General features: G+C 48.0%; 1 protein-coding gene across 12 annotated transcripts in view; it reads left to right on the forward strand.

Moving 5' to 3' along the window:
• The window catches only part of Rgs6 (regulator of G protein signaling 6), a 559,464-nt gene that overhangs the window by 528,982 nt on the left and 2,939 nt on the right, over positions 1-27,543 (forward strand). For 11 of the 12 annotated variants that reach the window (XM_031356050.1, XM_031356047.1, XM_031356049.1 and 8 more), the window contains one exon: positions 4,582-8,574. The exons of the other annotated variant lie outside the window; for it this stretch is intronic. In XM_031356050.1, the coding sequence (XP_031211910.1) occupies positions 4,582-4,632 (51 nt within the window). In that variant the 3' untranslated portion in view covers positions 4,633-8,574. Of the gene's footprint in view, positions 1-4,581; positions 8,575-27,543 lie in introns of those variants that run through there. 12 annotated transcript variants of the gene reach the window in all.

Below are 27,543 nucleotides of genomic sequence, written 5' to 3' on the forward strand. Positions count from 1 at the left end.
TCTCTCTCTCTCTCTCTCTCTCTCTAATCTTATTTCTTACAGTTTCTCACTTGAATTGTGATTGCATATGATAAAACTCACAGATCTGAAATACAGGGTTCAATGAATTTGACAGATACATACTCCCATGTAACCTACAACCTATCACCCTACGACGTCCCTCATGCTGTCACCCCCCCCCAGTGCCACTCCCCTCTCCCCGGAGCAGTCAAACCCCAATTATAGCCTAGATTTTGATTTGATCTATCTTCAGACTTCCAACTTCAGTCTTAGACCAACTGAGAAAATCAGCCAGGGAATTCTATCAGCTAAAATGCCCATATTCCCTTAGATACAAAGGGCTTCTCCTACTCTAAGACCCTAGGTATTTGCCCTGCTGTCCCCAGTATGCCCTCTCACCCCCCAGGGATTCCCATAAGCCACTGTTCTCCTCTCAACCAATGAGTTTCTTAGCCCTGGTCTCCCAGGTAAGTAAATGGCAAAAGTTCTTTCTTGGTCACGGGGTCATGCATGCTTTGTTGGTTATGATGTAGAGGTGCGATGGCCAGAGCCTGGCATGTCCAGCAGCATGTTGGTTCTTTCCTCCAGCACTGCACAAAAGACAGCTAGCTATGCCTTTTGTGCATCTTCTTTCAGAAACATAGGATCCCGTAACACCTTCTACCAGGTTTCTAGCCATCTCGAAGGCCACAGAGCTGAAATCATCCATTGGGGTCAGGGGGCTGAATGTGTGGGTGTTTGTAAACCAAGCATTGAGTCCCTGGTCTGGGTTACACTTTTGCCAAGTGTGTGGAAGGTGAAAGGTGCTTTGTCTGAGTGCAAAGCTTTGGTGTCTCTGGAATGTACCTTCCGAAGTTCAGTTCTTAATCACTGTTCATTTTTCCCATTTGGACCAAGGCTGCCTGCTAATGGCATTTTCAAACACTCTCTGCTGCTTTGCTCAGCTACTCCAAGGCCTCAGGCTGAGCTGGCTGCTGTTCTCTGGCACCACAATCCGATCCCTACTGACCGGAACTGAGGCACATCACACGTTCACACCCTGAAACACTGCTGCCTCTGTAACTCTACAAGTGCCAAGCATGAGCAGCCTCACCACTCCCCTTCCTTCAGAATCGTCCCACTGGAGTCAGAGATGGGAGAAAAGGAGAGGGAGGAGAGACCCCTAGAGGGTTCTGGAGGGGGCTCTCCTGGTAGAGCAAGTGCCTGAAGCAGCCCGCAAGCCCACTGGGCATAGCCTCTGGGGCGGCTCACCTCAGAACAGACAGCTTTGCCTCGAGGATTTCACTTTGATCCCTGAGCACCACAGGAGTCTCTGCTCTTCAGAAGGCAGGCTGCTGCTGAGCCAGGGGGGAATCGCATGATTTCTTCCCCCAAAGCTCCTGGCCAGGCATCCAGCCCTGCCTGCTTCCTGTGTGATTAACTTCTTTGGAGCCAAGAGCTGAGCCTTGCTCACTCCGGTGATGATGTGGTGGGTGGAGTGCAGCTCTACCATCTCAGCTGAGCAGTCTTTTCCAAGCCATCCCACCCAAGCCCTCCTGACCTCCATCTTTAGCATCAAAACTGGCATTTGGTAAATGTGTAAGCTCAGCAGTAAGAGAGGGACCAACAGGCCACACAGCACCACCTAGAAGCTGTAAGGCAGGTACTGATCCTGGGAGCAGCTCCTGGGCTGGTTAGCTACCTGCCTCATCCCTGATGTTCCCAGAGATGAAGAGATATGGGAAGAAGGGGAGGGGCTGCCATTTGCAGGCTGGCCACAGGTCCTTGGAGTCAGAACTATGAGGCTGAGTTCTGGCAGGAAGAGATTAATTATCACTTCCAAATCCAGCCAAGCTCTTTCTCTGGAGCTGGGAAAGGTGAAGGGTGGGGGTGCCTCAGGGTTAAAATTACTCAGGACAATCCTCCAGGAAAAACATAAAACCAAAAAAAAAAAAAAAAAAAAAAAAAAAACACAGAAAACTCTAGTCTGCCTCAACCCACAGCCCCCCTGCAGCCAATGACCTCACTAATGAAGGTGGAACTACAATAAGGGTTTGGACAACTGGTAAACCTTACCTTCTTTGTCTTTGAGTTCTTAACACACATTTTTAATTCAGATTTAGTAGTTTTTTTTTTTCCCACATGTGCCATGTATAGCAACTCAGGCACAGTATAGAATATACAATGTTTAATTTGTGGTGCTAGTAGAGGAAAGGAGGAAGGTGAAGAGAAGCCAGATTTAGTGTGTGGTCACTGAAGCAATAGACTGTGCCTTTCATGTGACCAGAGGGAACGAAGGTGACAGGAAGTATCATCCCAGAGGACCCTTAGGCTCATGTTTTTCCAGAAAAAGGAGTCTATACGCCATTCTATGATTCTTGCCTTTATGTCTATACTAAGACAGTATGTTCCCAATTGAATCAGCAGGGACCCAAATGTCCCCTGCTCCCGTGTGAGAAAGCTAGAGAGTGAGAGCTAGGGTGGAAAGGAAGCCTTAGAAGCTAGTGTCTGTCTTCTAAGGGCACTTGTGGTACTGTCCTTGTCCAGTAAAATGACTAGCTGTCCTCTTAGAGATTGTCAGACTGACATAGGATGGGCTGGGAAGATGGCTATGTACATAACATACTTGCCACACAAGCATGAGAAGCTGAGTTTGACACCTAGTACCTACATAAAAAGCTAGATGTGGTTATAATCCCAGCACTAGGGATGGGCAGAGGTGGATCCCTGGTGCTCTCTGGCCAGCTAGCCTAGGCTACTCAGGTGAGATCTAGGCCAATAAGAAACTATGTGTCAAAAGAGGTGCACAGGTGCCTTCTCAGGAAACAAACCTGAGGCTGTCCCTCTGAACTCCACATATACTTCCATGTGCATGCACAGACACACACACACACACACACACACACACACACACACACACACACAGGAACTCTCGAAGATTTTTAAAAGCTGATTGAAAAATCTTTAGCTAAATATAAACATAGGTTGCTGCCGGCTGAGTTTTGTGTATCTGAAGACTAAGATAAGGTTGTTGATGAAGAAGATTGTGTGTATGTGTGTGTGTGTTTGCATTTGTGATTATTTGTAAGATAAGGGAGAAATGAAGGAAAGGAAAGAGAGACGATGAAGGGGAATAGATACAGACTTAATGACAGCTTCTGAGGCAATTCCATGTCTGGACAAGCCTTTATCCATACCATTGGCCATTTCAGCTAGGCTGACTGTCCCTCCATAGAGAGCTAAGCCGGATGACACAGCCATGCACCCTGCCAGCTCTCAGCTCTTGTTCGTTTATTAGCTCTGCCCATTATCCATCAATTCATCAATCAGCAGGTCTATTGAGTACCCTACTAGGCTTCACCAACCAGATCAATTTTTTTTAATTACATCCAGCTTACATGCGGTCTTGCCCAGTAAACAAAATGAGCCCCCACACCCCACTTGGAAATGAGTGTGAGGAACGGCTGGCCTGTGCATTCTCACTGCCAAACTCCATAGCCCTTGTGGACGGGGGATCATCTGCTGCCCTCTGCAGATGGTGACAAGTGTCACTGACCCACTGTCAATAGCAGGATGGGCTTTGAGTACTTTCCCAGACTGAATGCTGATCAATCTGCTTGGGGTCTAGCCACACTCTTCCCTGAGACACATGTCGTATGATAGGAATCCCTAAAGGGATGTATAGGGACGAGTACAAACCATGTCAAATAATGGGAGCAACCAAGCCTCATTCATCCTTGTGCCTCCTCCTGCTGTCCAGTACTGAACTCCCTCCCAGATCACAGGTTCCTCAACCACCCCTCCAGAGCGTGCAGATAGCTAGACTATCCCAGGACCTCTGGGCCTAATGGACCAAGCCTCACGGGCCTGTTTGTTCTTTGATTCTAAAAATAATAGCCACATAGGATTTAAGTAGAGTTCGTAGACCCCCCAGTTCAGAGCCATCACACTTGGTACTGCCCATGGGGAATCAAGAACATCAAAAGTGGCAGGATTGCAGCTCCCTGGCACCTCCAGGGGTTGCAGAAAACACTGAGTGTCCCAGTCATGTTCACAGTCACAACACCTACAGCCAAGAGTCCCCAAATCCTCTGTGTTGATCCTTCATTTCAAGCGGAGTCATAGTTGTCAGAATTCCTGTGACTAATTAATTTCTTAATTTCTAGTCACCCGGATCTGTGGCGATCGTCTATTTGTGTCAACTATTCCTGACTCAGACTTCCCCAGTCTACCTTTTCCTTACACACTAGAGTAAAATCAAGTTGAAGGGTAGCCCACAGGCAGTAAAGCATAAAGAGGGCTTTAATGACTAGGCTTTGGTATGTAAAAGTTCCATATCCTCGCAAGAGCACTAGTCACACATACAACACACACAGTCCCTTAATCTGCCCAAAGTCCTGTTTTTCTCAGTTCTCCCTAGCTAGGGCTTTCCCATAGAGATCTCCCATAGAAATCCCTATCAACAAGGTCAGCTGGGATGGGTGGTGGATCTTTGGCCAGAGTGACTCCTAAAACAATTAATTCACCCGTTTGGCTCTCTGTCTCTGTCCCTCTGTGTGTCTGCACACCTGTGTGTGGTCTCTGTCTTGGTTCTCTCTGCAGGGAAAGTCACTGGCGGGCAAGCGCCTTACGGGCCTGATGCAGTCCTCCTGACCACCCCGACCCCAGGCCCAGGGCCCGGGCCTACAGAGCACCCGGGCAGGCGACGTTCCACATCCAACGACAGAGCTTCCTTGCGGGGAGATTTGGTCACTGTGAAGGAGAAAGAGTGAGGGCCAAGGAGGGCACGGGTGGGAAGATGCAGTGGGTGAATGGGGAGACCAGAGAGAAAGAGTCCACGGTGCTGGGCCAGCAGGAGAGGCCCTCTCCCTTGTACAGTCACGCACCAATGCTTATTCTCAACAAGGGTCCATTTCTAACATGGTCAGAGAATGTCTCATGGGGTTCCTGTCTGACTATCACTCAAGATGTTAACCTCACTTGTTCAGTCATCTGAGGAATCATGCCTTCCAGCAAGCTTCAGAGGGACCCTGGGCACACAGTATTAAGCATCACCCCCTTAGTACTCTCTCTAATGCACTGGCAGCGCTCACTGCCACCTGCTTCCCACCCCCACCCCACTGGTGGCCATCCAGGTGTCCTGGGTGGGTGACAGACGTTGCTTTCACATAAAATGTCAAAAGTCACATCTTCAACCCCAATAACTCTTCAAGTTCTCTTCACATTTTAAAGAAGTCTCCATGGGTGTGTTGGCCACCCCCAGCTCCCATCAAATGTCCAAGGGTCTAGAGCTTGAAGAGGTTACCCAGTACAGATAACGAAGTGTGTTGTCTAGCCACTGAAGGTTTGGGTGACAATTTTTTAAAAATATTATTCCTTCCTGTCTTCTGATTTTTGCCCCGGCACCTCGGCTTGTTCCCTTGTATTTTACTCACAATAAACATGGCCATGAACTCAGGGGCCATTGGGCTTCTCCCCACCAGTAGCCCTAGATGGAAGTTTCTGGAGGTGGATGGATGGTACGGATGGCACATGGTGGTATCCTGCCAGGCCTGGCCAGACTCTCATCAGTTTAGGGCTCAGTTATTCCTGAAGCTTAAACACAAGATGCAATGACAGGCCCTCACCAGAGCCACAGAATTCCCTTCTCAACCTTATTCTGAAGACACAGCCAAAGCACCCTCTTAAACGTAGTCAGTCATCTAAGAAAAAGCGCAATGTGCTAGAGCCTGTGGGAAAATCTTCTGTGTTCTTCCAGTGTGTCAGAATGACCATTTGCCAACCTGGCTGTGAAGTCTTGCACCTAAAGCATCACATCAGATCCCGATTGAACATGCAGGCAGTGCTTGGCCAATGGTGGTTAGTCTGGTCATTGTCATTGTTACTGTGGTCACCAGATGCCCTCAGATGCAGATGTATTAGGCAACGTGCTTTTCAATTCAGACATGTTCTTCCACACACACCTGCCCTGCCAATAACTGTTGGCTCCTCCTTTGATCTATATTTGGCCTTAGATGAAAACTCCCCCCTTGGGAGTATATACACAGAGATGGAGAAGGAAAGGAAGAAGGAGAGAAAGGAAGGAAGGAAGGAAGGGAGGAAGGAAGGAAGGAAGGAAGGAAAGAAGAAGGCAAACATTGCTTATGTAAGCAAATTCACCAGCTGGTGACCCAAGGTCCATGTTGTTTGTTCAGTCTCAGCCTTCTGGGTGTATCATGTGGCCCATCTGCCCAGCCCCCACCTGCAAAGCCTGTCTATGTCTGCTTCTACACAAGCCCTAGATCCATAAGCCTCCTGTTGGTTCCTCACAGGGGACTCTGCCCGGGGCACTTAGAATCCTCCTTGTAAGATTCTTGGCCAGCACATCTGTTTCCAGGTTAGTTTTTCTCTCCTTGAGATAATGGTGGAAATCAGAAGGTGTCCCCAAAGATGACAGTAAATACCCAGATTCTTGTCAGCTGCTCCCACTGAGCCTTGGCAAGCAGAAGTAGCCACATGAGTAGTGAATGGGAGAATTGAAGCCACAACCCAAGTTATGGGGTCTTCTGGTCCTTTCTCTCTAGCTCCACTTAAAACAAAATTAAACAACAAAAAACAAAATCCCTCTACATAGAACCCTCCAGTTTCTAAACAAAGTTATAGTCCAAGTTCATCTCCGTCCAACATTATCCAAAGGAAATTTCTCTACCAAGGGCACCCTAGGCTGTGCTGACACTAAGACATCTGATATTGTCAAACAATGGTTACATCCGTGCCCTCAGTCACACAGGACAAGGATCCTGGCTGCCCCCTGCCCCTTCTATGAACTACAGAACACATTCTAAGTCAGGCTGCAACCCGGGTAGGACAGACTTCTTGGCCATGGCTTCTGTCCCTTTTCTGAACGAGTTCTTGTCTGCTGGTTTTGCATTGTGCTGACCTGAAAACTGGCCACATGGCCCACCCAGAGCCAGGTATACGCTAGTTCTGAGATGGGACAGGAGGCAAGCTTCTAAATACTCCCAGGGGACAGAGAAGTGGACAGGACAATCGACAGGAGAGCCAAGGAGAGACAGACAGATACTCTAGATGGATTCAAACCTAGAGCAATAAGCTCTCACCGCCCCCCACCTCACTACAATGGGTAAGCGCAGGCATGTGGCCACTGTGTGTGCCTCAGTAGATCCACCCAGGTTGACCAGCCCAAGTCAGTTTGACATGCAAGATTATAATGCAAAGATTTGGAAAATTGGGTCTCAGCCAGCTTCCCTTTGGCCTGGTACACACAGACAAAAATCAAGCTGTTTGCTAATCATTCCTCAGCAAAGCAGATTCCTCTGCCCTGTTCTGCCCCCTGGAAGCCTGCTAGGCTCTCCCAGCTTGATGTGGTCTGAGAGGAGAACCTACCCTGGGATGACATGTGGCGCAAGTGTCATTTTGGCAGCTCCCCAGTCTCAGTAGGTGAGACTGGCCCAGGCAGGGAAACAAATGCTGACATAAACGTTTCCTGCATTGGCAAGAGTGCAGCTGAGAGACGGTACATCTAAATGCCCAGCAGCACTCTGACACCAGGCTGGCCCAGGTAGCCAGAAGAAACAACCTGCCTTTCTAGAAAGTGTTTCACTTCCCTGGCAAGCTGCTGCTGTGCCCCAGAAATAAAAGGAGGCCCAACTGCCAGTGAAGCTAGTTAAGTCTTCTCTAGGCTTGCCCACTGCTCAATAGCTAGGTACCAGGCTAGCACCCAGGAAGGGCCTCTTACAATGCTAAGTTGCTGCTTGGACTAGCCAAACACTTGGGACATGCCCAGTGGGATTCCTGGGATGTTCAAACTACCTCACCAACAGGATGCAGAACCAGGTGCCTGGCCCCCTTGCTGGTTGTGAAAGTCAGTGGTCTTCCTGAAATGTGTCCTCCTGTTCTGTTCCACATGTGTGGGCTTCAGACAACAGTACCAAGAAGCCTTTCCTGAACAGGGAAAGGATTGAGGGTCATTCATCTTTGAGCCCTGGCAAATTTCCTGGAGGAAAACGTTCCAGCAAGTTCCAGGAACCGGGAAGCCCAAGGCTGGGGAGAAGTTCTGTGCCACCAGCCTCCAGAGGGACCTGGCTGAGATGAATCTTTGTGGCAAGGACTGTGGAAATAGTTGAATAGTGGTCAAATAAATTACTAAGAACTCACCATTGGACTCTCCAAGAGAGGCCTGTGCTCATGTAACCATGGCAACCGCAGACGCCAGCAACCTACTCATTAGTGCCACCCAGTGATAAGGCCTCCCCCCTGGGCAAAACCTGGGGCCATCAAGTAGCAAAGTAGCAAATGTAGCAATAAGGGGCCTGAGACCCTGAGGTGGCAGGATCCAAATAACAGGGCCTCAGCCTTCCTCAAGCCTCAGACGGGGCAGAGCCAGCTGCTAGCAGCTGTCTGGGGTTGGGGAGCCCTGCCCACACCAAGGTCCTATAGCCTATGACCATTCACCGCATGATCACAGACACGTCGGAATGGCCTCCTCTTAGTGCATGTGGCTCTCGTTAGTTTATTTTTCTGGAATTTGGGGAACTGGACCCCAGGACCAAACATGCTGGAAACAGTCTAAAAATAAACAACTACTTGAACCCACTACAGTCCACTTAACCATGTGTGTCTCTTTGGTGTGGGGGTTCCTTGGGCAGGACGCACCTCCTATCTCATCTGCCTCATCTCTACTCACCCAGTACCACAGCCCACACACACATGTGTCAGTTTCCTTCTTCCAAGGACACCAAAGCAAGAGAGGAAAAGCAGATCATCCCAGGAGTTTGGGATGACTGTGTTACCAAAAGGTTACAACCACTGACTTTGCCAGAGTACCTTTGCCTGGGTGGTCACTCTGCCCTGCGGTGTCTATACTCAGGACTGACCCAGGGACCACTCTGATACACTCTCAAATAAAGGACTAAGGTCTGCTGCATACTGACTGCTCCTTACAGGGAGTCTTGGTTTCCTAAGCGACAGGCCATCTCATTTCCCCACCACTGCCAAAGCAGCAGGACACCAAAGCCTGAAAAACTCAGGCCGTGGAGAGGGGGAAGAGAACAGAGTAACAAAGACCCTCTGGTAATGATGAGGCTGGCACCTCACAGCACGCTTCAGTGGCAGAAATCGTGCTCTTGGAAGTAGGAGTGATTTCAGAGATGTGGATTGGGTCGTCGTCGTCATCGGTCACATCTTGTATGTCAGTGTCAGGGCCGTTTCGTCCACAGCTCTCCTGATGAGGAAGGCCAGGTTCAAGATGACATGTGTCCCATTCTAGTCTGTATTCTTCCCTGCCATCAGCTCCCAGCCCACCCACAACAGCCATGCTTCCCTGCTTTTCACAGCGACAGGCAACTCCACAGGGAACATCTCCTTGCCAGGCTACCATCTGACTTCCTTCTACGATCTTTGTCCAGCAAACTGCTACCCTGATGTGCACACAACTCTGCCCACCTCCAAGGACAGAGACTTGTTCAGATTCGGGTTGTAAGTGGGAGTTGGGAGAACTCCAGTTAAAAGCCAAAGAGCTGTTCCCACCCGAGGATGCCTTCAGTCCACCCTGACTACTTCCTATCTTCATCCACCTTCCTCCCAACCTAACCGGCAGGAGGCTATTCTTCCCCTGGTGCAAGCTTTCTGTTGTTCACTGGTCCCAGCCTCCAGGATACAATTGGAGCCTCTAATCCTAAAAAAAAAAAAAAAAAACAAAAAAAACCGTCTCTTGGTATGTGACAGCCTGCAAACCCAGGTGTTCTTCAGACATGTCCCTTCCTGGGATCACAAAGTTCTGCCCAGCATGGTCCCTCCTTCCCACGAAACTCTGGGCTCCTTAGATGGCACTGTGAACGCTTGCAGCTGTTGGGCTCATCTTTCTTCATCCTGAGTGTTTGTACCCAGAGTGGAGGTTACAGGATGTCCTTGACTCTGCACCATGGGGAATAGGTCACAGAGCCATGGTTAACATGGGGGTTGTGTGTGAGGGGGAGTAGGTGGGGAGGAGCTTATCTGGGCAGAGTTCTCTGTTTGGCACACTCCTCCTGTTTTTAACCTCCTCAGAACCCTGAACAGGACTGCCCAGTTCTGGCTTGCTTCAGCCAACAAACCAGGGAATGGCTCCTGATTGCAAAGACGAAACATTTGCTTCTCAGGAGAAGAGCGTGGAAACTAATGTGAACAACTGAGCATGAACCTGGCACACAGAAGATGTTCCTGAAATAGTCTCTAGTGTTGAGTACCACATCTGAGATGGATTTGGCAACTGTGCCCTGTAGCCCTGTGGCCTGGGGTGCCATTCCTTCCCATTAGCCTAGAGGCTGTGGGTCTTGTTGGCCTGGGCTGGCAGCTGCCTCTCTGTGACGGCCACAAATCACTTGCTGTCTTCTACAAGTGAGAGCCTGTTTCCCTCCCTGTGTCACTGGGATGACCTTGGTGGATACCCAGCAGTGTGCCTCAGTAGCAAGAGTGGTTGGCCACTGAGGAGGGTTCTCCCCCTCTCAGATCCTGATGGAGGCAGAAACAGAGGAAACCGCATCTCCGACAACAATAGCATTTGTCCTACAGGGCACTTGGAGTCTTCCCTGGAACCTGGATTCTGAGCTCACATTCATTTCAGGCCAGAGACTCAGACTCCTGACCCAGAACAAGAAGGCTAGATAGGGCTTCCATCCTGAGAACATCTATAGAGACAAGATACCCATTCACTACCCCCAAGGGAGAGGCTCTCATTCTCAATAGCTGACCACAAAAAAGACCACCCCCTTTCCCTCTTTCTCCCATTACATCATGGAAAGGCTGCTTGAGTTAAAGGGAGGTGGAAGAGTCAGGGTTGGGTGTGATTTTTAAAAGCAAATCAAAACCTTGGATATCTCTTTATGCTGTCCATGATCACACCTCAGGGAAAATCTGAGCAGGTCAGCACTGAGAGAGACTTCAGAGGTATGTGTGTGTGTGTGTGTGTGTGTGTGTGTGCGTGTGGTGTGCTCATTTCAGTGCTTATTTACTGAGCTGTAATTCATTTGTAATAAAGCTCATCCCTTTTATGTGTCATGTTATCGGTTCTGATCAACTTACACAATGATGTAATGTCCGGAGAAAAACAAGCCCATCACCCCAAATATTCCCTGTGCCCCTTGTGGACAATCCCTCCCACACACTCTGTTCCTGGCAGCTATTGATCTGTTTTCTGACCCCGTGTTTTGCCTTTTTCAGAAAGCCACATAAAGGGAACCATACAGTAGGTGACCTTTGAGTCTGGCTCCTCTCTCTGGGTTCAGTGCATTCCTGGCCATTTTGCTTTTATATGGGAAGACACTGAGGCTCAGACAGGGCAAAGCAGAGAGGAGCTGGAGAAGCAAAGACCCCACTACAACCAAGCCTCTCAGCTGCCTCAGCCTCCTCAGCCCAAAGCCATCTTGTTAACCTCCTAAAGTCTTCAAGGCTGAGTCTGAGAAGGCACGTGATCCCAGGACCTGCAGCCTGCAGAGAACGCATGCTTTATTCATCTAACAGAAGCTCTGGCTTGGAAACAAAGTAACAAGGCACTACAGAGTGCAGGGTGCTGTAAGGGAGGGGTGGCGAGATTTCCTCTAGAGGAGTTATTCTCTCTCATAATTTTTGGCAGTGGTTCTGTGTTCGTGTAGGCAAAGGTGCTTTGCTGAGAGGGATACTGTTTACCCTGCAGCTGGAACTTGGTCAGTCTGGGTGGGTGGACCCTTCCCAACAACTCTGCAGCCGATGGACATGGGATAACAGTGATGACAGCGGGCTGGCAGTGGAACACTGTCACAGAGCCCGCGAATGAGCCAAGCAGGTAAAGAGGTAAGGCTCCGAGAACCAGGCTAAACCACCAGTGGTCTCTCGAAGATCACAGAATCCAGGGGTTCTAAATAACAGCTTTATTTTTGTAGCTGTATTGTGAACCTACCTACAAGTGTAACTCTGTCCCATGCATTGAGAGCCATCGTGGATTTTGACCCTTGTTGAGGCCCCATGTTGGATCACTAAGAGCTTGCGCCCTTCAGACATGACCCTGGTAGTCTCCAAGGTCTTCATGGCTCCCTGGCATGACAGTATAACCTAGAATCCTCATCATGTATAACCACATGTTGGGGAGAATCTGTGTAGGTCAACACCGAGAGAGACCTCAGAGGTGTTTTGGAGTGGGGTGTGTGTGTGTGTGTGTGTGTGTGTGTGTGTGTGTATCCCCATCTTGTCCTGCACCTAAATTCCAAGTTGAATAAAAGTCTGTGAGGCTGGGAAATAAATAAAAGTGGGAAAAGGCACAAGCCTGATGTCCTGAGTTCGAATCCCAAGTTAGAGTTTGCACCAGTGTAAGAGGAGGACAGGGTGGCACACTTGTCTGTAAACCCAGCACATCCCTATGGAGAGATAGGAGGCAGAGGCAGGCTTACACAGCATAAAGAAGCCCTGTCGCATACAAGACAAAAAGGTGAAGGCTGACACCTAGTATTGTCCTATGATCTCCACACACAGTACTGTGACCCACATCTGCCTGCACCGTACCCCACATACGAAAACAAGAGCTCACACACATACACTCATATATGCATTCTAAGTCCTGAGGTCCTGTGGTAGAATTGGCCTAAACAAGCTGAGGCTTCCACTGCTCCAGAATATTAGAATCAAAAACTCCTTCCACAGTCAACTAGCTCAGAGCACACCAGCCACAAAATGGAAAACAGACTGAGTGGCTTACACAAATGTTACACAGGGAAGGGCAAGGCATAAAAATGACATTTCTAGGAGCTGGAGAGATGGCTCAGCAGTTAAGATCACTGGCAGTTCCTGTAGAGGTCCTGCGTTCAATTCCCAGCAACCCATGGTGGCTCATGACCATCTGTAATGGGATCTGATGCCCTCTTCTGGTGTTTCTGAAGATAGTGACAGTGTACCTATATATATATATATATATCTTTTTTTTTTTTAATGGCCTTTTCCCAGTTTCCAGTCTGTGAGGCCTCCCAGGCCCATGTTGTCAGGCGTTCTTCTCCAGTCACACCCCAGCCCCTTTTGCGTGCGTTCTTCCAGATGTACACAGAAAATAGAAAGACATCATTTCAAAACGTATGACCTAGATACAAGTACTCAGGATGGTGTAACAATGCTGGATGAGGGCATGTCTAAAGAAGGGAGTTGAGAGCCTAGAAATAAACCCACATACGCACAGCTAGCCGGCTTTTGCCGAGTGTGCTGAAACAGCTCAGTGGGAGAAACAATGACCTTCTCGGCAAATGGTGCCGGGAAAATCAAATTAAATAGAAGATGAGGAGCTACCCTGTGTCCCCATCTTACACCACAGTCAGAAATCACCTTAAAGAGATCAAAAGGCTCAGCTGTGAAACTCTCAGAACAATAGAGAAGGCCCCAGTGACCTGTGAATTAGTCAGTGATGTCTTAGCTATGAACCCCCACCACCACCCCGACACAAAGAACTAGCAAGAAAAGCCAAACCAAACCAAACACAAACAACAAAGAAACTGGACTTCATGGAAATTACGAGCTGTTTTGCTTCAAAGGCCACTATCGATGAAACGGAAAGACGCCCCCAGACTGGGGCACAATTTGACAATCATGTAACTGACAGATACATCTAGGACAAAGGTAGAACTCTCAAAAGTCAGTAATAAAAGGGAAAGGGTACAGCTAAAAGACTGGCAGAAGTGTTGTGGGGAGTTCTCCAAAGGAGACACAGGAATGGACCGGAGCCCTAGAAACCCCCCACACTGTGCACCACAGGGGAAATGCAAATCGAAACCAGAATGAAATACAGTCTCACACCCACTGGGCTAGCAATATCAAAGAAGACAGATAATAACAGGTGTCTGTGGGGAAATTGAAACTCTCCTACAGTACAGAGATGTACATGGCCGGGACTGGGTATGGACGGCTGAGTCAGCTCTGGAAAAAGCCTGAAACTTTCTTAAAAGTTTAAGCCTAGAGTTAATACATGACTCAGCCACTCTACCCCTACTTATTACACCCAGGAGAAATGAAAACATATAGAAATGTAAGATACTTCTGTTTGGAGCTGTGTGACCACTAATAAACCTAAGCTGGAAATAACCCATCTCTGGCAACTGGAAAACAGGAAAACAAGATGTGTTATGTCCATGAGGTGAAATATCGTTTGACGGTAAAAATATAAGGAAGAACTATATGTGATACAATACACATACAATGACTTTATGACCAGCCTGGAGACATGACGCTAAGCGAAAGAAGCTGGGCCCAGAGCTCTGTAGTGTATGGCTCCACAGACATAGAATGTCCAGAAGAGACAAATCTGTAGAGACCGAACACAGGCTAACTGTTGTCCAGGAATAAGGAGGTCAAGAACAAGGAAGAGCTGAAGACAAATAGCCATTGCGAATGGATATGGAGTTTCTTTGGGGGAGTGATAAAAGTGATAAGAGGTAAAGGTGGTTGTAGAGATGCCTGCATGGCCCTGTAGACAGACTTGAAAGCACCGGCATATGTTTTAAGTGAGTGGATCATACAGTAAGTCATGTGTCTGGAAAGCTGTTAGAAAAAAAAAATGAGAGAGAATGAAAGAACAAAGAGATAGAGGAGAAAAGGGAGAGAAAGAGAGAGGGAGAGAGAGAGAGGGAAAGAGAGAGGCAGGGAAGGAGGGAGAGAGGGAGAGGGAGAGGGAGAGGGAGAGGGAGAGGGAGAGAGAGAGAGAGAGAGAGAGAGAGAGAGAGAGAGAGAACTATAAAATGGAAAGAAATCCAATCCTATTATTCTAAGTCATCAGGAGCAGGGCTGGCTGGTCAGTAGGAGGAGTGGGCTAAGGTATCCACAGAAGACTTGGAAACCCTGCACAGTGCCAAAAGCAGGGTGGGAAGAGAACAGGTCATCCCAGAGTGAGTGATCCATTTCTGCTGACGTGACCCAGTCTGGAAATTGAAGCCTTTACACCTCTTGGTAGGAACTAATGTAATTAAATGGATTCGTGATCTTCAGATAAAGGTGCTTTCAACACTCTCTTGTATCCAGCTTAAGCCGTGGTGCTTCCCAAAGCTGCAAGCCCCAGGACACTTGGGCTGTGAGTAGAGACATCCGGGTGGAGTTAGAAGACTTTGTTCTAACCTTGGGCCAGCATATTAGCCTTGTATCTTTAGGCAACTGAGGAGGCAGCTGCTCCCCTGGCTGATGTTCACCCCAGCAAACCAAGAGGTCTGAGGGGACTCAAGAAACCTACCTCTTTGATAAGCATTCTTGGGTACATTTGATGCCTAGGATGGTAGGACCACTAGATTCAACGTTGCCTGAGTTCTTTGTGCTTGGGAACTATATATGAAAAGGTGAGAGGCCCAGAGCTGTCTCTTCACCTCTTCCCCAACCTGCCTGGAATAAAGAAAAGCTTAGTCTGTGAGCTGTGGTCTGACTGTCTCCAGAACCTTCTAGAGGGAACCAGATCCTAGCCATCTCTCCACCCCAGCTGGCTCTGTGTCTATTGTGTTCACAAAAGCAAGAACTCAGAAGCTGATCCCATGTCCCCTCCTGAGAGGAAGTCTTTCATTTAAGGGTTAAAGCAGCTGCATGCATACACACACACACACACACACACACACACACACACACACACAGAGGACTATGAGCTATGTGCTTATCTGTTAAGTTAAATGCTTCTATTCATGCAAGACTTTGCCAAGGTGAACTCACTGAGCCCTCAGATAAATGCATCAAGTCAGAAACAAAGGGAAACACTGGGATCAACCCAAGAGATAAATTACAAATCGGATTAGTGGATCTTCCCCTCGCTCTGCCGTGGAAGCATACTATTAGCTATCTAGACGTGCCCAGTGGCTTGCAACACCCACACACGAACACACACAACATCCATAATGCCTCCCTTCGGTCAGGCATAAAGCAGAGGTGACCTTGACACGTCTCCCTCCCGAGCCGTCAGCTCTGAGACCACTGGCTGCCCTCTTAATTCTCAGCTTTGGGCAGAAAAACATGAACTTTCCCTCTGGCTCTCCCCCATCATGCCAGCTGGTGAGCCCACAGAACTGCTGCTGCCAGTTCACACAGCGTTCTGTGATATTCTCTGGTCCCTGCTGCCTCCTCCCACCCCCACTCCCACCCCCAACCCCACCCCCAACCTCTATCCCCCCATCTCCCAGCCCCCATCACAGCCTGCCTCCTGGCAGAGTAGGAGTGACCATTCAGCATCTGGCACCACAAAGGAGAAAGGACAAATTGACTCTGAGGGGCTCTGAGGGAATCTTTCCCCTGGAAAACCTTAGGGAGAGATGAGGTCAGGTTTTGTAGCTTCCCTGACAATGACCCAAGGGAATGCCTGATGGAAGGCATGTCCTAGGGAGTTTAAAAATATAATATCTGGGCTAGGGAGATAGCTTAGTCAGTAAAGCATATACCTTGCAAGCTTGGGGACCTGAGTTTGATCCTCAGAGCCTATGGGAGGAAACCAGGCATATTTGTCATCTCAGCACTTGTCATCTCTGGTCAACCAGAGAGCCTATTTGGCAAACTTCAGGCCAACGAGACACCCTACCACCAAAACCAAGGCAGATAGTGGCTGAGAAATGACATCCAAGGCTACCTTCTGAGCATGCACATACATATGCTTCCCCATACCCACCTCCCTACAAACAAAGAATGCAATATTTATCAAGATTGGCCAGGGTAGGTGTTGTGCTGGCAGAGTTGAGTAAAACATGGTTCTTGTCCTCAGAGACCACTCCTTCTAGTAGAAGGCATCAGTATGTAGCCAGCCTATCATGACACAAGCCAGAGACATAAATAAAATGCACATTGGGCAGAAGATATAGAAGAACAGGTAAAAACACCTGGCTGTTAGGCATCAATCAGAAGAGAGCTTCATGATGGAAGTCCAGTGTGCGGGACTGGAGTGGACTTGGAGTTGAAAAGTCAGAGCCAGGGATCAATGAGAGATTCAAACATGGGCTTAGCAGTGAGGGCACAGAGAGGAACAAGCTTGCATGAGGCTGTGGGAGAATGTGAAGCCCTATGGCAACTCTGCAACAGTGGCTTGGAGGGGAAGCATGGGGGCTGAAGATTTCAGAGGAATCAAATTGGGGGAGGTGCTGTGGAGAGGCAGTATTCTAAGCCTGTCCTAAGCCATTCAGGTAGGACTGGAGGACCAGGGGCAGTGGTAAGGTGCAGGAACAGCAGAGGGTGAAATGAGGGAGGGGACATTCAGGAAACACATTTCAGAGCCCATTTGTTCAGGAATCAGCAATTTTGAAGAGTCCAGGTGTGGCCATGGGGGTGGCTACCACCAGAGTGGAACAAGCAGGCAGAAGTGGAGGCAGGGGGGTGTCTTTGGATGCTAGAGATCGTCTCTGGGGACATATTGGGATTCCCCTAGGCTGACAGCAATGGATATGGAGGAAGACAGTAGGAGTCAGACATGGCAGTCCTTGTTCTGGGGAATGTAGAGAGATGCTGTGGGGTCCAGAGAGGAGGGCATTGAAGATGAGGAAGGACTCTCTAGCCAGTGTTCCTCAGAGCAACAGAAAACCCTGACAGAAGTCTGAAAGGAACAAAGACACAGAAAGAACGTATACTTTCAGCATCGCCCAGATTTCCCTGAGGTACCTCCAGATTGAACTTTTCTCCACCACCCTAAAATCCAGGCAATAAAGGCTAAGCCCATTTGGATTCGAGTGCTACATGCTATTAGAAGGCTCAATAAAGACCAGCAGCCCGGATGGATTGACGTCTGCCTCTCTCCTCATCTGCCATCCCACAGGTCCTTCCCACTCCTCCCTGGGAACAGCTAGGACGTCTAGAGGCTGCCAGCCCAGCTTCAAGGGCCTCCCGTAGAACCACCTCATTAGCGGACTGATATGATGATCGCACGCCTTTGATTTGCAGTCACTCAGCTCCTCTGTGGAGTTCAAGGTGAACGACTTCACACTATGTTTCAGTTGCCAGGAACACAATTAAGGAAAGCTCTCCCTGCCTCCCTTTCCCCCCAAAGGAGCACACATTCTACCTCCATGTTCTCTATTTGGGATATGCCCTCCAAATCTTAGAAGACCAATCCAGATGTGTCTATTGGTTCCCATAAGCATAAGCATGCTCCATGGGAATGCCTGCCCCCCCACTCACACCTACAGAGTTCCCGAGAATAAACAAGATTCTATTGCTCTCCCTCAAAGCGGTGTGTGCAGAATCCTCACTCAATAACACCACCCTTTAGCCTATAATGATAACAAACAATGACAGTTTAGAGCAAAGGGACCCAGGTCTCCAACACAATAATGCCGTTCCTTTAATGTGCTGTTGGCAGCGGACAGATTAGACTCGGCTGTAATCTCATAAAATGTTTTCATCTCCAGGACCGTCAGCCCCTTTGTTCATTTTAGCTGTTTGGAAGGGAATTTATTGGGGGTGTGGGGCAACAAAATGAGGATCCGTTACAATATCGTTTTGGATGTAGACATGAGAGGCATGCCCTTCTACACTGTAGCCCATGATGCAGACAGAGCTGAGTCCGGTGTGTCTTCCTCTTCCTCACTGTCAGGACAACACTCAATCCACCTAACCTCTCTTAGTGCCACAGAGCCTCTAACCTGCAGCCCTTCACAACCCAGGAAGAATGGGCCTAATGTGTTAGTAATCTCGATATTAGCAACTAAGTGAGTGTGACCGTGACTTGCTCTGACTCCTCCATCTGAGCTCCGGGTGGAAGGCAGAGAGGCTCTGGAGTGCCTTGTGCTTTCCAGGTAAAGGGGACATGTGAGCGCTGTGATCCTGCTAACCTCTGTTCCCAGAATGCCTCCCTTTTCTTTCTGGAATCATCCTTGTGACCTGAGTAGTGAGGATGATGTGAAAGATGTCCCTAGGCCCAAGAGGCTGTGCTCTTGTCTTGCCCATTCAAGTCATCTTCCTGCACATCTGTACTGATGTCCCCAGGGAGGACTGTTCCAGTAGTCAGGTATCCTGTTGGGCAGTAGCATTGGAGTCCTAAGCTGTCTCCATCATATCAGATGCTTGGGGGATCCAGTCTTATCAATAATGTTTTTTCTCAGAATTCTATGTTTATGGTCAAGTAAAATTTGTGAATGAAGGAGAATTATCTAAAGGGCTGGAAAGATGGCTTACTGTCAGTTAAGAGTACTTGCTACTCTGGAAAAGGACCCACATGGTGGCTCACAACAGTCTGTAACTCCATTTCCAGTGGATCAGATGTCCTCTTTTGGCACTGCACACACACACACACACACACACACACACATTCACACACACACACACTCATCATCATTTTTTAAATTAAAATATTTTTAAAAGAAAGACAGGTATAGTAGTCCATGCCTTTAATCTCAGCACTCAGGAGGCAGAAGCAGCTAGTAGTTAGGTCTCTGTGAGTTCCAGGCTGGCCTGATCTACATAGTGAGTTCCAGGACAGCCAGGGCTACACAGGGAGCCTCTCATACAAAATTATTCTAAGAAAAATTCTCTGAGCAAGCAAACTGAAATCTTGGCATAGGAACTGTTTAGGGCACAGTGTGACTAAAATATAGACAGAACTAAACCTTTCAAAGAAGAAATGGAGTTCTCCATGTTTAACTATGGCCCAAGTTCTAGAAGTCCGCACTGTTGACAGCTCTTAGAGCTCATCTTTGGCCTTTCTCCTGCATCCTTCCCAGCTCTAGCATGGTCTCCTTCTTACTGCACCTCTGATGACACTCATCTTTAGCACAGCTCTCATCATAACTGCTCAGTTGTCACTGGGAAACATCACAGAGAGTCCAATTCGAAAGAAGCCACACTCTGTCATCTATCTATCTATCTATCTATCTATCTATCTATCTATCTATCTATCTATATACATTATCAAAGGGCACAGGGAGTTCACTGCACCTGTGTGAACCAGGACATCAGAAGTACTACTTGCTGCTCCAGACAGGCTGGGGCATATGGAGAAAAGATGTGGGGCCCAGGGGCAAGGACATTCAAAATGAATGTGGACTCTCCAGCCAGTCTTCAGGAGACAGAACACACCCAGACAGCATTCACAGGCCAGAGATCTGAAAGCAATGAAGACAAAGAGAGGATGATGGGCCTGTATGCCACCTGCAGTGCCCACACTTCCCTCAGAGGTTCTTCCACATTGAACCATGTGTCTGGAAGAAGTCCAGCATAGCATGCACCAGAGGAGGCCATTTCTCACATCCTTGGGCAGCTACTTTCCAATCTGAGAGGCCAGATAAGCAGAGCTCTAACCCAAGCCATCAGTCCTGTTGACACAGGGACACACTGCTCTGGGCAATCGGAACATTTTCCACCACCCTAGTCAGAGGTGAGACCCCAGGGCAAGCAAAGCATAGAGACTACAGGAATGGCCTGAGGTTAGCTCAGGATGGCAGCCTCTGCTGCCCCGTCAGGGAACAGAGTCCTTGACCACTGAAATGCTCCCTTTCGTGTAGCAGGTGACTAACATAAACTGACCTTCCCTCGGCCTAGGTTTTGACTTGGCTCATCTTCTTCTCTCTCTAACAGAGAACACAAACAGCTAATCTATGGCTCTGGCCATTAGAGACCTACTTCCCCCATTTGAAAGATCCTTGTTTTACTCTCCAGAGAAAGAAAATTTCAAAGTACCTTCCGTTGGCTTCAGAGAACCTTGACCGTCTTCACCATACCATCTCCGTTCTTGGAGGATGTTCCCTTCACTGATGCCTAAAACAAATGCCTGAGAGTCAGTTCCTAACCACCCCCTCCTTCAGCCTCCAAGCTCAAACTGACATCAAATCCAACGTTGGCTCTGCCCTTTCCCACTTCATCTGCCTTAGCGGAGCTCCAGACCTTGACCTTAACTTATCCCCCTGTAACCTCCGTCTCTGTGCAAAAGCCTTTGGCAACCAGCAAGGTATATTCCGTACCTACTTAAAACAGCTCTTTCTGCCTTTGTTCAGTTCTGAAAACATCTGTTCAGCACCCACAACGCGCTGGGTACCAGGCTACTGTTGAGAGGGCAGAGATGAAGCAGGAAGCGTACTCTGAGTCCTTCAGCAGTTCACAGCGAGACAGACTCACAAAGGAAAGAGTGAATGCAGAAGGAGCTACAAAGCATTGGAAATCCTGGGGTCCCAGGGTTGGAAATTCTAGGCTGGTAGTATTGGAACTGAGGCTCAGTGGCTACATAATAATTTGTCAAGTGGACATTAGTGAAAGAGAGACGGCTTGGCTTAGGCAAAGCCATAGAATTGTGATCATCACAGCCTTTGGGGCATAAGATTAAGTATGGTGTAGGAGTGTGGCGAAGACCAAGCTGGACACCTTAAGACAAAGATCCAAGCTCTGTGTGCCTACCTGCTTCAGCCTGTGCTCCTGCCACACCAACAACCCCTTCCACATCTTCCCAGGTCCAAAGTGCCCTCCAGTGTTCTCCCTGACTAGGTTCTCAATCACTGGCTCACCCCGCCCCACCCCCCAGAAAAACAGGTGACCTTGAGAATGAACGAGCAGACCAAATGAATAAGTAGATGATCCCTAATAGCTACACAGAGATCCCTGAGTAATTAGGGCTCCTAAGCTGGTCATCAGGCCCCCATTCATTGTTCTAAGGTTCCATGTGTGCCACCTATCACAAAAGGCCACCAAGGAGTCTAAAATGCAGCACTCAGTCCTGTCTACTGTGCCAGAGAGAAAGCCAGGCATCTAGATACTCAGCCTTGCTCAGAATGCATCCTTCTTCCTGAGATCCTTCTGAAGGGCGAGAGAAGAGCAAAAAGGAGGAAACCAGCCTTGCTCCCCAGAGACACTAAAGGGGAGCTCGGGCACTGCTTTTCATTGTTGTTTGTGGGTGTGGTGTGTGAGCATATATGTATGCATGTTTGCATTGTACAGGTGTGTGTGTATGTGTGTACATGTGTGTATGTGTGTGCTTTATTGTGTGTGCTGTACTGTGTGTGTGCTGAACTGTGTGTGCTGTACTGTGTGTGCTATACTGTGTGTGTGCTGTAGTGTGTGTGTGCTGTACTGTGTGTGTGCTGTACTGTGTGTGTGCTGTACTGTGGTATGTGTGTTGTACTGTGTATGTATTGTACTGTGTGTGTATTGTACTGTGTGTGGTGTGTGTTGTACTATGTGTGGTGTGTGTTGTACTGTGTGTGATGTGTGTTGTACTGTGTGTGTGTTGTATTGTATGTGTGTATTTTACTGTGTATGTGTGTTGTACTGTGTATGTGTTGTATTGTATGTGTGTTGTACTGTATGTGTGTATGTGTATGCTGTACTGTGTGTGCTGTACTGTGTGTGTGCTGTACTGTGTGCTGTACTGTGTGTGTGCTGTACTGTGTGTGTGTTGTACTGTACATGTATTGTACCATGTGTGTATTGTACTGTGTGTGGTGTGTGTTGTACTATGTATGGTATGTGTTGTACTATGTGTGGTGTGTGTTGTACTGTATGTGTATGTGTTGTACTGTGTATGTGTGTTGTACTATATGTGTGTTGTTCTATGTATGTGTTATATTGTATGTGTGTTGTACTCTGTGTGTGTGTGTGTGTGTGTGTGTGTGTGTGTGTGTGTGTAGGCCTAAGCTTAATGCCAGGAGTTTTTCCTCATAGCTCGACACCCTATTCATGGAAGCAGGCAGGATCTCTCACTGAACCTAGAGGTCACCCACTGTGCTAGCTGGCTAACCAACTTGTCCCAGGGATCCCTTGTCTCCAACTCCCCGTCCTGGGATTTCCAGCAGGCTGCCATGCTCATGACTTCTGTGGATCTGAACTTCCATCCTTAGGCCTGCACGACATATACTTAACCCACTGAGCCATCTCTACAGCCCCTAGGCACTGATCTGTGACAGGCCAGTCTTTAGTGACATCTCTGCTGGGATGAGTCATCCCGGTAGCCTTAGGACCAGTCCCACTGACTGTCATGGGACTTGTGTCTTCAGATGCAGGCGTCTGGGCACTAAACCAAATGACTAAGAAACTAGTAATAGACATCAAAGCTTTTTGGATGGATAGGATTTGGATTCTGTAAGTCACACACAGTAGCAGGCCTCTTCAGACTCTAGATGCTATATAACTATGGTCTGGAGCCATCAGGGGTGGGGTCATGAAGGAGACTGGGGCCTGAGCTGAACCATGGAGACTGACTGCCACACACACTTTGCGTGACGGTGGTATTTGAGGTGTAAACTTCAAGGAAAGTCAGTCTCCTGCCTCTGCATTGTCGCCTGGCACCCCAAACTCAGAGGTAGCCCAGATATGTCCTCGTAGTGGTGTGCTAGGAACTCACCAAGATATCATTTCTTCACAGCTAGCAAGAGAAAATTCGGACATTGCTTTCTGACCTTCACTAATGTTTCCAACTATCCTAGTTTAATGTTTTAAGTACTAGAGAGTAATTGAAAGGTTTCTCTCACTCTAAGACATTAGCTGAAAGAGTTAGGTCGGGATTCCCCTCTGCCTGCCTCCAGCAAGAACCAGAGAATTAGCATAAGAATACCTCAACAGGGAGGGCTCCACCCCTCTTCCTCCTGTTTCGCACCTGGCTGCCAGACCCTGCTGACCTGGGTGTGGGGTCATTTTGCCTATGTAACTTCAGTCTAACAGAAGGACTGGGAGAAGAAGGACTTGGACTCACATGCAGGACTAGCACTAGAACTTAGATGGGCTAGGACTCAGATTCATGTATCTCTCGCAGTCCCAGAGCACTTGGACTATGTTTCAGATAGCCTCAGATGTACCTCAACTGTTGAGCTGCCAGATTTTTCATTTCTCTTTTGCAATGATTGTAAAAGCCTCATGCCATTTTTAAAGAAATACACTCAGACCTTACACCACTCGTGTCTAGTCTGTTTGTCAAAGCCGAATCCCGTGCACACCTGGCCAGAACCCCTCGTCCCGCGGAACAAGGGACCCCGTAAGAAATCCCAGTCTGCAGCAACTGACCAGGATCTAGACAAGAAGAAAGGACATACAAAGGCTTATTGTCAGCCAAGTCACAAATTAGGATAGTGTGCGTACCCCTTGGAGTTGGAAGATGTCTTCCGACTCATCGATTGTAGTTCATCATTGGGAAAAAAAAATCCTCCCACAGCATCTAACCACCCAGCCTCCTAACAATGGCAAGAGCTGACTAAAGGGGCATACAACAGACACAAATGCTTTCCTGCTGCTGGTGGCCTTCTCTAAGCAGCTGCCTCCTGAATCTCAAAATGGCCGTTCTCCTGGCTCAGAAGACCTCCCTTCTCTGACCTTGTACCTCAGGAAAAATATCATCCTTACTCAGGGTGGTAGCTTTGCCCTGCAGGATGAAAGCAATCAGCCTTCATCCTTGGCATCCATATTCATATGAACTGTTTATGCTCTGACCTGTAGCCCTGGGTGGGATGTCAGCCTGGGAGCCCGGGCTGATGGTCCCCAGAAGGGCACTTCAGGAATGAGCCCACAGCCATCTGCCTCTCCTTGCAGTAGCTCGGACCTGGGAGGAATGCACAGCTGTTGTCTTTACCTTCCTGGGGAAGCATGAAATAGGACAAAGAGGAGGGGAGGCGGTGGCTCTCAGAGTCAAGGCTGCTCCTGAGAGTGTTTGAAGGTTATTAGTGTGGCTGTAATCAGGCTATTAACCAAATGCAGGTGGAGAATGAAGTGTCTTTGAAATTGCTTTTCAGAGAAAGCAGAGCCCATGTTGGTATAATCTATGCATACGATCTCTTTTGAGTACCTCTTCAGCTCCCTAGCTGACCAGGATAAGGCCCAGATGCCCAGAGAACACAGATCCATCCACTACCCTGACTCTAAAGACAGCCAGGCATGCTGGACAAAACCAGGCCTTCCGCCTGCTCCTCTGCCTGGTGCAAGAGGGTGTAGTCCATGAGTCCCCTTCTCAGACTCATAGTCAGAATCTGCAGGCCCTGGGAGGCCAAGTAGCTCAGAGACATTTGTCCTTTTCCTTTCAGACAAGTGGCTTCAGTCTGTCCTGAGTGGACAGTGCCCAATGCCCAAAGCAGGACCAGGAGGGTATCTTGTCTCCTTCAGATTTTCCAGGTAGCTCAAAAGGAATCTCATTTCTTTAGGCAGGTCCTTAAGAGGGGTGGTGGTGGCATCGGATGGACCCAGGCCTTCTTTACACACTACAGAAAGAGGAAGATGCTTCTTCATGGGGGCCTTTATCTCAGTTCTTGGTACCACATCTATTTCCCTAGGCCAAGGCTTGAGCATCATACTTTCCCTCACTCTATCTATATCAAGTCAGCTGCAAATCCTACTTATATGTCTTTAATCTCAACTTCTTCCTTCCTCTCCGCAACTACCAAGTCCCTGGCTTCCATCCTATTGCCCAACAAGGCCAATTTTGGCTGATGTACTCCACCTAGAGCCATCCAATCGAATATACTGACTGACTCTTGTTTCTAGGAATCTCATCTCTTATCCAAAGAACACAAGTGGACTAGCATTTAATCTGACCCAACTAGATAGTGAACGATTTCCTGGATCTACTGCCATGACTAAACCTGTAAGCACAACACCCATCTGTGTCCTTCCTTTCCACCATATGATGACTAATTTTAGGTGTCAACCTGACTACATCAGGTAGATGCCTAATTAGTTGAGAAAGTATTATTCCTGGGTAAGTCTGTGAGACTGTTTTCTAAAGAGTCTGGCATTTGAATCAATGGACTCATTAAGAAAGATCCATTTGCATTTAATGTAAGTGGACAAGAACCAATCAGTGAAAAGCCCAGATAGAGCCAAAGGCAAAGCAAATCCATTCTCTCTCTCTCTCTCTTTCTCTCTCTCTCTCTCTCTCTCTTTCTCTCTCTCTCTGTTGGCATGCCTTTCCCCTGTCCTTGAATACAAGAGCTCTATGTTCTCATGCCTTTGGACTCTGGGACCTAAACCATCATGTCTCGGCATCGTTGGTCCTTTGTCTTCAGACTGAGACTCACACCATCAACTCCATTGGTTCTTGGGCATCCAGGCTTTACTATAACATGCTACCGTGGCTTCTGTGGTTCTTCCAGTTGCAACGGCATATCAAAGACTAAGCTTTCATAATTGTATGTGCCAATACCCCAATATTCCATCTCATCTATCTATCTATCTATCTATCTATCTATCTATCTATCTATCTATCTATCTGTCCATCAGCTGATCAATCTAATTGGTTCTATGTCTCTGGAGAATTCTGGCAGATAATTATGATACCAGTATGTGTTTTTCATGATTGGACAGAAGTCAAATAGCGTTTGACACATTTGTCATCAACAGGAACAATGCAAGAGCTGATATTTGAAGGTTGCATGAAGAAGTGAAGAGAGGCCATTTAAATTGCAACCCAACTTTTAAAGCAAAATGTGTTTCCCCCTGGCTTAGCTTTCTTCTTGGGCCAATCTATCTGCCAATCCCCCTGGACACGGTCAGACCTCCCCTGGTTTCTTTGAGAAGTTGGCAGGTGCATTTGATGCAATGCTGGCAAAGTGTCACACAGGTGGCCACCCATATGGTGCCAGTTTGGAACTGACTCCCTGAAAAAATTTCTAAGAGCCCACTCAGCCATGAAGGATACCTGCAAGCTTCCTGTACAGGGTCCAGAGATGACTACTCATGAGGGACACGGGTGGGAAGCAGGTGTTTCACATAAACGGACCACCCTCTGCTAATCACTGCCAATCAAGCCAGTGGTGCGGGAGGAAACAAAATGAGAAAGAAACATCATCTAAACAGGGAAATGAACTGGTGGCCAAGATGGCAGGGGACAGGATGCGCCTGGGTTCACATAACAGGATCATATTTCAGGCAGGCCTTTGCCGCAGAGCTTGCTGGTAACTCAGAGGGGGAGGATATAAGGACTTCAGGTTTAATTCCAGTTACTGCAGTTTCTAGAGGTGTTTAATATAGTAAATCCAATCTAATCAGAATCCACAGCAGCCAAAAAAAAAAAAAAAAAGCAGATTCGCTTAGGCAGTTTTTCTATGTTTATTGAACTCCCAACATGCACCATGCACCATGCACCAACCATACTGGGTGCTAAAGACAAAACGGTGAACAATGTCCACAAAACCCTCCTTTTGGATACTACTGTTCCAGTTGAGGAAAGACAGAGAGACAGCAAATACAGGATATCAGAGAGTTACAAATGTTTATGCCGTAAAGTTAAAATGGACGGTGTAATAGAGAGGCACTGGAGAGCTACTCTGGCTGGATCAAAGGAGTTCTCTCTGAAAAGCTGAAGTCTGAAGCATAGTGATAAGCTGAATGGGAATGACAAACCAGCAGTCTACGAAGGACTGGGAGAGCAACCACTGGAGTAGACCAACAGGAGACAGACAGGTTGTTGCTCAAAGAGAGTTAGCCGAGCAGCCTCCTGACAATGGGTGAGTCTATATGTGTAAAATCATAGCCAGCAGAACTGGGATCCACAACCATGTGTTGATGACATCACCACCTATGACTGAGAGAGCCTAGAGAAGGGAGGCACTGGTGGTGACTAGCTTCACAACCTTTACCAATGGGATGCTCAACTGATTGGCACAAAGGCTAAGCTTCTAACTGGACCCCAAAGTCGTAGAGTTTATTCAAGGTTGAAAATGAAGC

Source organism: Mastomys coucha, unplaced genomic scaffold (assembly GCF_008632895.1).
Source record: "Mastomys coucha isolate ucsf_1 unplaced genomic scaffold, UCSF_Mcou_1 pScaffold6, whole genome shotgun sequence".
NCBI classification, from domain to species: Eukaryota; Metazoa; Chordata; class Mammalia; order Rodentia; family Muridae; genus Mastomys; species Mastomys coucha.